Raw genomic sequence first — 15,358 nt, forward strand, 5'->3', positions numbered from 1 at the left:
TCTCAATAAGTGAAGTGGAAAAGAATTGGTGAGAGACTTTCTCCCCTAGTTTAGTGTGACAGCTTCAGGGATTTCCCCTCGAGGTGACAATTGAGGTCAGAATCTGGAACAAGCTTAGGGCACCCTCAGAAAGTCTCTGGCTGGGGAAGTAGCTCACTGATAGCTTGTTTGCCTAGGATGCCAAAGGACCTGTGTTTGATTTTCAGTACTGGGGGGATAAATCTTCCCCCACCTCTCTAAAAGTACCTGTCATCTGTGAAGTTATGATTGTGGCCCAGTCCAGACTTTTGGGCTGTAATCTACTGACTTCATTGCTTTTTTGTTTGGTTTTTATTTTTGTTTCTTTCTGACATTCATAATTTTAGCTTTGTTCCTTAAGCCTCTGGATAATTATCCTTGAGGGCTATTCCTTTTCCAAAGGGGCTGTCCTCACTAGGATTATTATTCAGCAGAGCTTCCATCTTCACTGTCATCCTCATTTTCATCCAGAAGCCTAGGAAGGGAAACTACCCTTTTCAATACAGATGGAGAGGATTGAACTGGGGGTGAAGATCGAAGGGGATGAAGTATAGCTCATGCTCCAAGACCTAAGCTGAGGGCAGTGGGGAGGAGGGGTGGAAAGCAACCTGCATCTACTTGGCCTGTTTACTACTTAATTTTCTTTTGCACCATGCACCAGAGGATCATCTCTAAAGGCAAACAGGCTCTCTAGTAAGGTTAGTAACTGGGATGGGAGTCTAAAGCAGCCCAGTCTTTGGGGAGGAACACCTCTAGTCGGAGGGTCTCAACGCTTCAGGGAGGGAAGCCTGCTTCAAGTGGGCCTTCCCTTTCCTATATCTACTCAGGCTTCCTCCCACATTTGTATCTTTCTTTGGAAGTTTCAGCGTTTAGTTGATGAGGGTGGGCAGAGATGGATGGCAATGAAGACCAAATGGGACTGGGAGCTAGGAGAAGTAAGGCTGGGAGAGCTCCAATATTTTGACCTCTGTATTACTGTTGAGTTGCTGTGACCAAGTATGTGACAAAAGCAAGTTAAAGGATTCAAAGGGTTCTGTCCCTGGTCACTTGGCTCTATGTTCTTGCAGAGAACATCCTAGTCATGGGAGTCTTTGGCACAGGATGTTCTTAACTTTTCAGTGAACAGGAAACAAGTGGTGGGGAGGGGGAAGGGAAGGAGGGAGAGATGAAGGGAGGGAGGGAGAGAGAGGAAACAGGAGATGTGAAAGAAGAGACTGACAAAAAGACAGATACTGGGTACAAGATATAGTTCCCAAGAACCTGACCCTAGTGACCTACTTCCTTCAGCTAGGTCTTGGCCCCTAAAGTTTCCAGAACCTCCCCAAATAGTCATAATTTGTGTTGCTAGCTGGGGAACAAACATTCAACAAATGAGCTTATTGAGAACATTTCCTATTCAAATGATGACAGTTTCTTTTCCTGTGTTTGAACTGGTTCTTAGGATCCTCACCTCTTGAGTTTAGAAGGTGCTTTTTCTAAGCTTGATGCTCCCCTAAACTTCCTTTGCACCTTGTTCAGTGGTTTACATGTGTGTGGAAAGGCAGGATATGTAAAGATTAGACATGGCTTAGAGAAACAGGGACACATTTGGATAGAAACAAGGGCCAGTGTCAGATTTGGAACCAAATATAAGACTGGGTATTTGTAAACATTAGGTTCTGTGGTTCAAACAGTATTTTCGGTATGGAAACTAGAGCCAGAATTGTTCTCTGCTGTCCTGGGCCCAGGACGTCTTCACTGGGACATGGATAGCAGCTTAAGTTAGTTGTCCCCTGAGAATTAAACCTACAATAGCTATCATCCAACCCCCTGCTTTTGCCTGCCCTTTCCAGGAGCTCCTCTCTTTCTTTAACTCCTGACCCTTGCCCTCCCTCTTTCTGAGTTTTGTGGTGCTCTTCTCTTCCACTCATGACTCCTTTTTTTTTGCTGCCTGACTCAGATATTTAGACATTTCCTTTAACCTTTGCTGGGGTTCTCAAGCCTCTGGGAAACAGAAAGAGAATTCAGGATTGGCAGGGGACCCTCTTCTTTTGTCTGTAGATGCAGGATCAGTGACATCTGGAATTGGTTTATGGTGTTCCTAGGAAGATCTAACCCCCCCACCCCCAAAGGGTCTCAAATTCCTGGACTAGCCTCTGCGTATGCATGTCCAGTTTGTGATGGCAGGCCCTCAAAACACAGCCTTGCAAAGAAAGCCTTTTGTGAGTGGTCTTTCATATTCTGAATCTCCAAATTGTCTTGTAATATAACTGAACTGGTATTGTCTTTATTAGCCAAAATTGAGGACCAGCAAAGACAGAAAATTTGTCTAAGATCACAGAAAAAACCCTAGAGGTCTTCTGAACCCTGCCCCCACATCTCAACCCCCAAAGGCCAACAGCCTGATGCCACCCTCGACTCTGGTTTAGACTCTCACATTTCTCTGTGACCTGCTGTAAGTCATGTGAAAGAGTAGGAAGAAGCAGCGTCTTGGCCTTTGGAGTGGGTGAGGGAATGTTTGCAAGGCTGTTCTAATCTCCCCAGCCTGGCTCAGGCCCACTGACTGCATGTGCCCTGTTTCTTGGAGCCTGGCCCAAACTGAACATGTCCCAGGGTGTGACAGGGATAAAGGGGGGAGAGGGGGAAAAGGCATGGAAGATGGTGACTTAAAGCAGCATGCAGTTTCTATCTTAAGGTTGTGTCCTAAGAAACCTAGTCAGCTATGGGAGGCAGAGATTGTACTGATGATGTTGATTGTAGAATTTAGGCCTAGAGTTGCACTAATTTAGGGCCTTGGTATTCAGCAGGTATGGGGCCCAGATATTGCAAACCCTTTTACCTGATGATTATGGTATAATGACATTTGTTTTTGTTTCCTTTTTATCTATCTCTTCTCTTCCCACCACTTTCCTCTATTTCTCCTCTTGGTCTTTTTTATTGCTACCTGCTTACCTTTTTGCTTTTCTTCCTTTATGTTTTTATGCTCTTCTCTCCTTATATATCTCCATCTATCCCTATTCTGTATTCTTCTCTGTAATCCTATATTCAACTTCCATTACTCATTCCTCGTCTATCTTTCATCTGCCTACGCATCCTCTTTTCTGTTTATGTCTTCTCATATTGTTCCTCTCTCCTCTTTGCCCTTTCCCTTACTATCCTGCACATGCCTGTTCCTCTCTCCTTTTTGCCCTTTCCCTTCTTCCTATTCTGCACATGTCCCTCTCTTCCTCTCTGCCCTATGTCTTGCAGGGATTTGACCCATTCCGATTCGGAGTCCTCCCTCCACATGAGTGACCGCCAGCGTGTGGCCCCCAAGCCTCCTCAGATGGGCCGTGCTGTGGATGAGGCTCTCAATGCCATGACTTCCAATGGCAGCCAGCGGCTGACTGAGGGGGTCCATCCAGGATCTCTGGTAGAGAAAGTGCCTGACAGCCCCGCTGTGGCCAAGAAAGCATTACTGGCACTGAACCATGGGCTGGACAAGGCCCACAGCCTGATGGAGCTGAGCCCCTCAGCTCCACCTGGTGGTTCCCCACCTTTGGATTCTTCCCGTTCTCATAGCCCCAGCTCCCCAGACCCAGACACACCATCTCCAGTTGGGGACAGCCGAGCCCTGCAGGCCAACCGAAACACACGCATTCCTCACTTGGCTGGCAAGAAGGCCATGGCTGAGGAGGATAATGGTTCTATTGGAGAGGAGACAGACTCCAGCCCAGGCAGGAAGAAGTTGACCCTCAAAATCTTTAAGAAGCCTCTTAAGAAGTAGACAAGATAGGGGTGACAGTGGTGAGACAGCTTGTCCTTCCCTGGGTCTTCTGCCTCCCTGTCCTTCCCTTTCTTTAAGATATCTGGCCCTTTGCCTGGGGAACAGAGGGGCTGGCCCAGCGGCCTGGGCACTGTACATACCCACTTCCCTCATCCTTGGGTCCTTCATCATTATTTATTAACTGACCACCATGGCCTGCCTGCCCTGCTTCTCTCCCAACCACGGGCTGCTGCTGCCACCCCCTCTCCACTTCAGTGCATGTCTTAGTTGCTGTTCCCTCAGCTCCCAACTCCACCTCTGGGTGCAGCTTCTGTCTCTGCTATCCCAGTTTGAGGTTTGGTTTTTTTGTTTTTTGTTTATTTTTGTTTCTGTCTCCTGATTTTAGACTCCTCCCTCCCACCACTCTCCAACTTCCTGTAGCAATTGTGGGGAAATAGGAGGAGTAACTTCTGACACCTGCTTGTACCTCAGATATGTTCATCCCACCTGCAATCATTCTGTTTGCCATAGACTTGGGCCAAGGGTTTACTCTTTGGAGTTTGTTCGGGAAGGTGGGCAGGGGGGGAGTGAAACCAATTTCCAGAGAACAATCCACCAGATCTTAAAGTGAGGCTAGGTTTGGGATGGGTTGGAAGAGACCTCTTCTAGAGGATAAATGGATGCCAAAGCTGCGGCCTATAAGGCCTTCACCTTTCCTCTCTTATCCTGCCCACACCTGCCTTCTTCTTACCCCTTTTCCTCCATACTGCAGGAGCGTTAGTCTCTATGAGGTGCTGCCCCAAAGCAACCCAAAGCATCAATACTCCTGGAGCTCAGGATAATTGGCTCCTCTGGCTGTGTGAGCCACCAGTCATGACTCAGGACTCTTGTGAAACCCTGGAGTTGTTGGGCAAGAATGTTGTATTTGAACCAAAAGACAAAAGTTTAAACATGAACAAAAGGAAATCTCCTGAATTTCCCAAGTGCCTGCACAGTGTACTTCCCTGTCAGATTCCCCTGATTTTCATGTACTGCATAATCTGGGCCAGAGGCTCCAAAAGAACACAACTGGTTTGGAAAAGAGATGGTGAGGAAGATGGTATATGTGAAAGCTGCTGTGTGACCACTTCCCTCTACCCTTCTCATCTTCTAGACAACTCTCTCCTTTACCTGTTTTTGCTATGGCTGTAAAGGTATTTTTCCTCTGCCCCATTCTGCCATGTCAAACCCTATTGTGGGTACAACTGGGACTGGTCTTAGGAGGGTGCTAGGCAGCAGACTGCCTTGTGCCCACTGGACACCGTCACTTGGGTTTTTCCCGTGTTATTTCATAAGGCTCTTTGAAGTCCAATAAAGCATGTAGGAGATTTTAGTCTCTGTTGTCTTTGTCTATCCTTATGTCTCATGTATTCTTTGTGGCTTATCAGACTAGATGAAGAAGAGACTGTTATTCTGCCACGGGAAAATGAAACTCCAGTGCATAAACCTAAGAGCTCTCTGGGTAAAGTTAAAGGCTGCCTAGGTAAATCTGAATTGCAGACAAGTAACTTTTTAGTTATAATTATGGCTTATACAATAGTTGGGACACAGTTTTATTTTCTAAATCTGATAATCCTACTTCTGGGTCATCTTGAGTCTATAGGTTCACTTATGACTTCCTGTGACTTGGAATGAATGACTTCACAGGGAGCTTGGGCAGTGTGTGGAGAACATCAAGGAACCAATTAAAAGTCTGTAAATGTTTTAGGGGAAAGATGCCATAGTCAAAATTTCATAGAGATAAGTTTATGTAGCTGAGACCAGATGCTTTTGTATCAGCCTTGTTGTGTTAGAACGCTCATCTATTCTTATCTACATTTAGACACCAACTCTAACCTTCCACAAGGCAACAACTGCCTTGTCTCAGACCCTGTTTGAGCAACCATCTGTAACTGGAGTCTTAGGTCAGAGACCTGACTCTGGGAGTTGCAACATGTCAGTTACCCCAAAGAAAACAAATACAAGTGATGGTAAAAAGGCAGGAAAGGATTTATTCAACATGGGCATGCTGAGAAGAGAAATAAACATTTCAGCTTAGTTTTAGGGTTAGTGAGGTAGTGATATAAAATTTAGGTAGGGCTTTGTGTATGTGTGTAGTAATCCTGGGATATGAACCTAAGGTCCTTGCACTTGGAGGCCCTCTACTGCTTGAGTCATGCTCCCTGGCCCACCTTTAGGTTTAAGTAAAGACTGGGGCAGGGGGCAAGGGCTTTGAATAACCTTTCTTGTTCAAAGTGTGGCCAGGTTGATCCTTATCTTAGTTCTGGTCCTGCAAAATGGTTGGAGAAAGTCCTAACTGCTTGTTTGGACAATTTGGTTACCATGGGATTACTACCGCTTCTGCTCTAAGTGCAGCATCACCATTATAGGTGACGGCCCTCCCCTGGGGGTTGATTTGCCCTGAGAGGCCCACTGTTGCTTGGGTGTTGAGAGTAGTTTTGATTTCCTGCCATAAACAAAAAGTTAAAAGGTACAAAGAAATAGAGCCAGAGAGGGAAGAAATGGACTTAGCTAGTGATTGTGTCCTCCTTTAAGTCCCCACTAATCATTCCATTAGAGATGGGGAGGGGGGTGTACGGAGGAGGTGCTGTGGTCGTTTTCTTCACTAGTTACTTCCTGCTGATGGTGCTGCAAGATGTCAGTCTTTTTATTCTTTTTTTTTTTTTTTTTTTTTACCAGTCCTGGGCTTAGACTCAGGGCCTGAGCACTGTCCCTGGCTTCTTTTTGCTCAAGGCTAGCACTCTGCCTCTTGAGCCACAGCACCACCTATATACGTGGTGCTGGGGAATTGAACCCAAGGCTTCATGTATAGGAGGCAAGCACTCTTGCCACCAGGCCATATCCCCAGCCCCCTTTTTATTCTTTTAGTTAACTTGTAGACTCAAGTGAGGAGTCAGTGCTTCATAGCAACTCAGTTGCTGAGTACCTATGATACTGTTATGCCAAGTCGCGAAAGGACCACCAAGAAGACCACCAAGAAGGCCACCGAGACTCAGACATTCCGAAATGCAAAAGCAAGGCTTTATTCAGGCGGGCTGCAACTCGGGCCTCGTCCTACCCACCGACACAGCGGAGGTTAGGAGGGAGCCCCCAGCTCCGATTATGTTACAGCAATCAGGTGTTCAAGCAAGCAAGATTAGGACACAGGTACAAATCTGATTGGCTCAGGGCTCCAGGCATTCTAGGGGGTGGTTAGAGTTAAGCATTCCCAGCGGTTAGAGTTCTCAACCGGCTGGGCCCTAATGAGCTTGTCCTGGGTTTGCTCACAGGGCCTGCTTATCTCAGGGTCATGTGGTAAAGTGGGGCCTGACTTCAAAGTCTGGCTCTTCAATACAACTACTAGAGAACTCGAAATGCAAAAGGATCATGTCCCTGCTTAACAACCCCCCCCCCCTCCCACGCCCGCCCAGGTCTCTTCTGTTGTAAGGGTAAAATCAAAACACCACCGGCCTAGTTTGGCTTTTCTCCAACTCTGGAGAGCCAGGATTCTGGCCAACCTAAATGCACTGGGCCTGCGAGTCCTTAGCTACAGCTCACCCGCAGAGCTTGTGAAAACGCATCATTTCGGGGTGATTTCAAGAATACTTGCCCCGCAGGACTTGGGGCGGGCTCCCCGCTTGAAGGGCGAGGCTGGCTGGCTGTGGCTGGCTCCATCAGGCTACCCTACCCGGGCGGATTCAGCAGCTTTGCCCACATCCAACATGGCGGCGGGAGAAAAACCGTTCCCGCCAGCCATCCCGCCATCCAATAGTGGTCGAGGAGAGAGGGAGGCGCAGTTTCCGGGGCCTTGCCCGTACCCAACATGGCGGCGGCAGAGTAACGCTGACTGACTTTCGCGGGAGCCTCTGCCTTGGGCTGCGGCGGGCGTCGGCCGCGTCAAGTCGCGTCATTCGAGCTCCGTCGCACCGTTTTGTGCGTCACGGGTGGCGGGAGCGGGAAGGAATTCGGATTGTCGCGCCTCTGCCCGGGCGAAGCGAGTGCAGTCTGCGCCCCAGTTCTGGACCCTGACGCCGGTGAACCCTCCTGGAAGTCCGAGCCTTTCCCTCCCTGCCTCCGTCTCCATCCTGCCGGCGCCTTGCGGCTGCAGCTCCGCCTTGAAGTATCAGCGCCTCCGCCAGCAGCCGCGATGCATGTGATCAAGCGAGGTGAGGGGTCCGGGAAGGTGGGTTGGGTAGGTGAGAAGAGATGGGGCAAAGGGGCCCGGGTCTCCCGAGGCTGGAGCTGTTACCCACGCCCACCCGCCCGCCCGCGAGCCTCTGCCGCTTCCCGCCCTTCCCGCCGTGCCTTCCCGCCCTGTCAACCATCTCGGCCTCCACAGTCAGCCTCCCTCCTTTCTCCAGGCTTTGTCATTGTGCAGCCGCTCAAAATAATCCCTGCCCTGTATCGAGTGGTTCCCAGGTACAGGGTGATTTCTTGCCACAAGCCCTGGGAAAACGATTGTTAGCTTCACCTCACAGGTGAGGGAACGAGTTCAAATAGAGTGGCTGACCTCCAAGCCCTCCAAGCTACGCGCTGGGTGGGATCTCATAGGTGGGGACAGGGTTACCCGAAAATTGTGAGCCTCATTACCAGTGCTACTCACAACAGGAGAAAAAGGAAAGACGGGATTTTGGGACCCTAAATAGGCACCTGTCATTTTTCCTGGTTTGTTTTTGGGGGTGAAAAGAGCATCCCAGACACAAGCAGCATTCCCGAGTTTGCGCTTTGAACCAGACTGTGTTGTCTTCCACCTCAGTCATAGCAACAGAGAAGAGTCTGTGACAGGAGCTATCTTCCCTTTTCATGGGAAGACTGGGTAAAAAGAAAGGTGGAGGTGGTTAAGGCTTTTGACAGTATGTACTTACACATACTCAGCAGTATTTCCCATTAGATTTGTGTCCTTTCTTTGTTTCCAGCCCTTGGCTAGCAGCTTATAAGAACAAACAGTCCCTTCCTTGGGAATATCTTGGAAAACAACACATACTTAGAACAGAGAGACATGAGAGACAGGTAGAAACAAATTTTGACTTGTAGCTACTTGCTTCTATAAAAACAGTTTAAGCCAGACACTGGCAGCTCATGCCTATAATCCTAGCTAGTCAGGAGACTGAGATCTGAAGTTCAAAGCCAGCCCAGGCAGGAAACTCCATGAAATTAATCTCCAATTAACTACCAAAAAAAGCTGGAACTGGAGCTGTGGCTCAAGTGATAGAGTCCTAGTCTTGAGCAAAAATGCTCAGGGACAGCACCTAGGCCCTGAGTTCAAGCCCTATGATAGGCACCAACTCCCCTCTCTCCCACAAAGGTATTTCACATCTATAGTAATTTAGTAAATCTATAGTGACTGAATGGATTATTGGGATAGGTAACACCTGTGTTGGATTTTAAACCATTTGCGTCAACTTTGGAATAAGTAACATAAAAAGTACTATATACAACAAGCAGGACTGATTTTGGCTCTCATTCCTTTGTTTCTTTTTGTTTTGGTGGTACTGGAGTTTGAACCCCGGGCCTTGCACTTGCCAGACCGGTGCCCTACTATTTGGGTGCCAGGGCCATGTATTCAATCCCATAGATCATAATTTGATCCAGATGGCTCTTGCTTTAGATCCTGCCCTGTAGCATTAATCACAACTTGTTAATATTCAAAATATATTAGGATTTCTTTGTTGGATTTTTTTAAATGTACATAATGATTTTTTTGCTGTTCTCTCTTTGATGTGCCAGTGAAATAGCAAGACTATTGAAGTTCATCATCATCATCATCATCATCATCATCATCATCATCATTGCCAGGTCTGGGTCTTGGGACTCAGTGCCTAAGCACTGTCCTTGGCTTCTTTGTGCTCAAGGGTAGCACTCTACCACTTGAGCCACAGCGCCACTTTCGGCCTTTTGTGTTTTTGTGGTGCTAAGGAATTGAACTTAGGGCCTCATGCATGCTAGGCAAGCACTCTACTGCTCAGCCACATTCCCAGACCTCATTGTGTGTGTCTGTCCAGGGGCTTGAACTCAGGGTCTGGACACTGTCCCTGAGCTGCTTTTTGCTTAAGACTAGTGCCCTACCACTTGAGCCACAGCTCCACTCCCTGTTTATGTTTTTTATTGTTGTTTATTAGAGGTAAGAATCTTATGGACTTGACCGGGCTAGCTTTGAACTGTGATCCTCAGATCAGGTAGGATTACAGGCATGAGTCACCAGTGCCTGGGGAATTATTTTTTATTGTTATTATAAAGGTGGCATACAGAGAGGTTACAGTTACATGAATCAAGTAAAGAGTACATTTCTTTTCTCTCTTTTTTTTTTTTTTTTTGCCAGTCCTGGAGTGTGGACTCAGGGCCTGAGCACTGTCCCTGGCTTCTTTTTGCTCAAGGCTAGCACTCTGCCTATATATGTGGTGCTGGGGAATTGAACCCAAGGCTTCATGTATACGAGGCAAATACTCTTGCCACTAGGCCATATTCCCAGCCCAAGAGTACATTTCTTTTTGGACATTGTCACCCCTGTTCTCACTTTCTCTCAGTCTGGCAAAGTTTTTCATTAATTTTAATGTAATTATTCAGAAGAATAAGCAACAATTGATTTACTGAGTGGGCTAATACTTTGCTGAACACGATGAGAATAATAGAGAAAGCACCTCCATCTTCACAGAACTTAAAGCTCTTAGGGATTGGGAATAATCCATAGGAAAATTGTTAGATAAAAGAAGGGAATGGTAGATGAGTTTTTCCTTATTTGTTATCTTGAGTTATTTTTTTCTAACACTAGGTGCTAGTAGCTCATGCATATAATCCTAGCTACTCAGGAGGGGAGGAGATCTGTGATCTGAGGATTGTGGTTCAGGGCCAGCCCAATGGAAAGTCCGTGAGACTCTTATCTCCAAATAATCACCAAAAAATCAGAAGTTGAGCTGTGATTCAAGCAGTGGAGCACTAGCCATGAGCAATAAATAGTAAAAGTAACTGATTGAATTGTAACCAATGCTTTGGAGTTTAGTGTTTCTAAAACTTTGGATTGTAATTCAAGTAAAAAATAGATTATAAGTACATGTACAGTTTGTATGTATATATACATATATAGATGTGTATATACATGTAAATATATACTCATATACACACATACATATATATACACACACATCTATATACATATATCTGAAACAACTTTATAAACTCATATCTTTTTATCTGTCTCTTATTGTAGGTCTTTTTCTTTTTTGCCAGTCCTTGAGCTTGAACTTTGGGCCTGAGCATATCCCTGGTTTCTTTTTTTTTTTTTTTTAAATATTTATTTATTTATTTTTTGGCCAGTCCTGGGGCTTGGACTCAGGGCCTGAGCACTGTCCCTGGCTTCTTCTTGCCCAAGGCTAGCACTCTGCCACTTGAGCCACAGCGCCACTTCTGGCCATTTTCTGTATATGTGGTTCTGGGGAATCAAGCCCAGGGCCTCATGTATACGAGGCAAGCACTCTTGTCACTAGGCCATATCCCCAGCCCCCCTGGTTTCTTTTTGCTCAAGGCTAGCACTCTGCCACTTGAGCCACAGCACCACTTCTGGTCTTTTCTATATATGTGGTTCTGAGGAATCGAACCCAGGGCTTCATGTATACAAGGCAAGCTCTTTTGCCACTAGGCCATATTCACAGTCCCTTTTAGGTCTTTTTCTTATCCATCTTCCCTCCCTTCCTCTTCTTTTATAGCCCACTGTATTATTTTATAACTACTGGATACTGTACTGGGCACTGGGATTATAGTGGTGAGGCAGGAATGTTTGTTGTTTTAGAGATCTTAAAATCAATTGAGAAACATGAAGAAGTAAATTATAATAAGTAAAACAGAACAGCTCACATCATGTTGTTTAGGAAGCAGAAAAAGGATACTTGTCCTAGTAGGCTACCTACTTCTTCTATGCTTAATTTGCTTAGAAAATCCTCTCATACACACAGAAGTGTGCTTCTCTCAATGCAATCTAGTTGACAATATCCAACATTGCATACGCTAAAGTTGTTATGCTGGGTGCCAGTGGTTTATACCTGTAGTCCTAGCTACTCAGGAGGCTGAGATCTGAGGTTCACAGTTCAAAGCCAGCCTCGGCAGGAAAGTCCATGAGACTCTTATCTCCAACTAACTACCAAAAAAGCTGGAGGTGGTGCTGTGGCTCAAGTGGTAGGTAGAGTGCTAGCCTTGAGTAAAAGAAGCTCAGGGACAGCACTTGGGCCCTGAGTTCAAGCCCCAAGACTGACACACAATTAAAAAAAAAAAGTAAATTTGTTATAACAAAAAGTGTTGACAAAGTAAACAAAATTGATATACTATTCCTTTTCTGCAATGAAGATCTGTGAAATGACTGTGTTGTGTGGTGGTGGGATATATCTACTATTCCAACCAAGAATAGTGACACCTGTTGTCTGAAAGGACAAAGAGGAATGTCATCTAAGTTCAAAGTTATGAAAGAAGGGCTGGGAATGTGGCTTAGTGGTAGAGTGCTTGCCTAGCATGCATGAAGCCCTGGGTTTGATTCCTCAGTACCACATAAAGAGAAAAAACCAGAAGTGGCGCTGTGGCTCAAGTGGTAGAGTGCTAGCCTTGAGCAAAAAAAGAAACTCAGGAACAATGCCCAGGTTCTGAGTTCAAACCCAAGGACCCCCCCCCCCAAAAAAAAAAATACTTATGAAAGGACTAAGTAGATGAAGTCCACATATATTGGCTTACCATAACCTCAGCATGTTAAAATTAAGGAATTACCTCTGGAAATTGTCTTGAATTAAAAAAAGAAGATTCTTCTTTGCATGGTATGACGTATATTATCCTAGGAGGGTATGCAAGCCAAATTTATTGTGAAGGTATTATAATTGTGACATGTTTAGGAATTACTTAGCACTCAATATTTGAGTGCTTATTATACACTAGGCCTTGGTCCCTTGCTTGGGCATTAATGAATACATTGGTAAGAAAGTGTAAAAATCTTCATCCTTTAAAAAATTTTGTCTTGATTTGAATGAGTAGGAGGAGTTATAAGCAAGTAAGGAACATAGTATGTCATGGTAATAAGTGCTATGGGGAAAGTAAATCAAAGAAGGGAGAAGAGGGGCTGGGAGTATGGCCTAGAGGCAAGAGTGCTTGCCTCCTACACATGAAGCTCTCAGTTCGATTCCCCAGCACCACATATATGGAAAACGGCCAGAGGGGGCGCTGTGGCTCAAGTGGCAGAGTGCTAGCCTTGAGCAAGAAGAGGCCAAGGACAGTGCTCAGGCCCTGAGTCCAAGGCCCAGGACTGGCCAAAAAAAAAAAAAAGGGAGAAGAAGGGATAGGAAGAACTGGGGTATATTTGGAGTACTGCAATTTAAACAGAGGTATCAGGGAAAGCCTGGCTGATGAGATGACATTGAGATCTAGAGAGGTTAAATAGTGTGACTAGGGTTTGCAAGGTGGAGTAGAGAAGGAAGGGGGAGATACAGAGGTTGGACAGATGTGTGTGCATAGGATAGGATAGGACTTTTGCGGACTGTTCTAATGATTTTGACTTATTTTGAAGGAGATGAGATGTTATCTTTAGGGTCTTTGAAGGAGGTAATAATATGATTTTTACTTGAGCTTTAGAGGATAATTCTGGCTACTTTATAGGACAAAGTGGGTGAGGGACAGGGCACAACATCTGAAGATGATATAAGGAAAGAGAAAACAATCCCTGTTGGTGGTATGAATCTTTTATGTTAGTCAATTCAAAAGTTCACATATTGGTTATATTTGATTCTCTTTTGGCAGTGTTTTGGTTTGAACTCAGGGCCTTGAGCTTGCCAAGCAGTCTGCTGCTGAGCCACACCTGCCTCTTTGACTCTTTGACATTTCTGTCTTAATTGGTGCTAGCATGAACTCTCCACTTTGATTTTTCAGATGGCCGCCAAGAGCGAGTTATGTTTGATAAAATTACATCTCGAATTCAGAAGCTTTGTTATGGACTCAATATGGACTTTGTTGATCCTGTAAGTAAATATAATTGATATCTTGGGTTCCTTGCTTCCTTTCTACTTGTCTCTTACCTCTAGCTTTTAACTTGTTCGGTATACTCAAGATCATAGCTATTCCTTTAGTTGTAAACTGTGACTTTCACAAACTTATTTTCTTAATTTCCGTCTGTTCTGTGCATTTTTGTCTTTCCAGGGAACTATGAATATGTGTGAGAGTGTGTGTGTGTGTGTGTGTGTGTGTGTGTGTGTGTGTAGATGTAGGTGTAGCACTAGGGTTTGATCTCAAACTTTCAAGACAGGTACTCTTAGTGCTGAACCACACAGCTCCAGCCAATTATTTTTCCTGATTTTTTTTTTCTTTTGAGCTAGGGCATTGCTTCCTACCAGGGTGCACATCTGGACATTTTCTGTGTTAAACATTCTATTATAAACAGGATAGCAATTGTGTACTAGGCCCAACTCTCAGTTGAAAAGGAGTCTCACAAACTTTTCTGCCCAGGCTGGCCTCAAACTGCCATCTTCCCAATCTCAGCCTGCTAAGGAGCTAGGATTACAGGCATGAGCCATGGTATCTGGCTATCTTGAGCTAAACAATGATTTTTTTTTTTTTTTTTTTGGTGCCAGTTCTGGGGCTGGCTTCAAACCACTGTCCTCAGGTCTTAGCCTCTTACTGAGTAGCTGAGTGGTGTGAGCCACTGGCATCTCACTCAAGAGAACAAACTCTTATATGCAAGTTACTCTGTTATTTCCTTAGTATTGTGGCACCTTTGCTCACCATCCCTTATCTGGACTGCTTTGATAGTTGTCTCAGAAATGACCTATTGTTTCTTTGAGCATGCCCATTTCAAATCCATCATTGTTTACAAAGTGATCTTTCTAAGATGAAAGTCTCAAGAAACCTTTTTCCAAGCCCACCAGTATTGTCCCAGTATAATACCTGGGCTCGCCCTCATATTTCTGCCATCTCCCAGGATTAAGGATGTCTCATTCTTTTGGTAGCCACAGGGCTTGGCTTGTGTCTAGTTAGGTACTTAGTAAATGTTTACTTGACTAACGTGAGGAAACAGCTTTTCCTCTCCATACGTACACATAATGTGCTTTAGTCATTGCGTGCTGAGGTAAAATAATATGATTGTGAAATGTCAGTGATTGAAAGGTTGAAATACTTTATACTTTGCAAAAGAAAGAGTAGTCATGATTTATGAATGTTACACTCTACTCCACTCCCTGCCCCTCCCACCCCTTGTGCTTGAGAGTGAAGCTGGGTTGTCACACATGTTAGGCAGGTGCTCTGCCACTGAGCTGCATCCCTGGCCTGAGAGTAGTCATTATTAGATGATTCAGCCCCAGTTCTAATTCATTCCATCATCTCCTTTAACTGGAATGATTATAACTTTATTCATTTTATTTCCTCTACTTATTCTTAAGTGAAACTAGGGGAAAGTGGATGAATATGGAGTTGGAGCCCTGATCCTATAGGGATAATTTGAATAAAAGATAAAAAATACTTACAAAACCATTAGTCCATTTTTAGCTGTTTCCTTGGAAGACCATTAATCTTTTTTTTTTTTTTTTCCTAGTCCTGGGCTCTGCCCCTCAGCTTCTTTGTGCTCCAGGCTAGTGCTCCATC

General features: G+C 45.1%; 2 protein-coding genes across 3 annotated transcripts in view; both read left to right on the forward strand.

The window, feature by feature from the left end:
• The window catches only part of Stim1 (stromal interaction molecule 1), a 156,433-nt gene extending 151,319 nt beyond the window's left edge, over positions 1–5,114 (forward strand). For both annotated transcript variants that reach the window (XM_048360543.1, XM_048360544.1), the window contains one exon: positions 3,247–5,114. In XM_048360543.1, coding sequence (XP_048216500.1) covers positions 3,247–3,763 — 517 coding nt within the window. In that variant the 3' untranslated portion in view covers positions 3,764–5,114. The remainder of the gene's footprint in view (positions 1–3,246) is intronic.
• Positions 5,115–7,584: 2,470 nt separating this feature from the next.
• Rrm1 (ribonucleotide reductase catalytic subunit M1) overlaps positions 7,585–15,358 on the forward strand; it is a 39,747-nt gene continuing 31,973 nt past the window's right edge. Inside the window, exons 1-2 of the mRNA XM_048360542.1 lie at positions 7,585–7,926; positions 13,655–13,743. Of these exons, the coding sequence (XP_048216499.1) occupies positions 7,908–7,926; positions 13,655–13,743 (108 nt within the window). The 5' untranslated portion in view covers positions 7,585–7,907. The remainder of the gene's footprint in view (positions 7,927–13,654; positions 13,744–15,358) is intronic.

The sequence above is a fragment of the Perognathus longimembris genome, chromosome 13 (genome assembly GCF_023159225.1).
Source record: "Perognathus longimembris pacificus isolate PPM17 chromosome 13, ASM2315922v1, whole genome shotgun sequence".
NCBI lineage: Eukaryota > Metazoa > Chordata > Mammalia > Rodentia > Heteromyidae > Perognathus > Perognathus longimembris.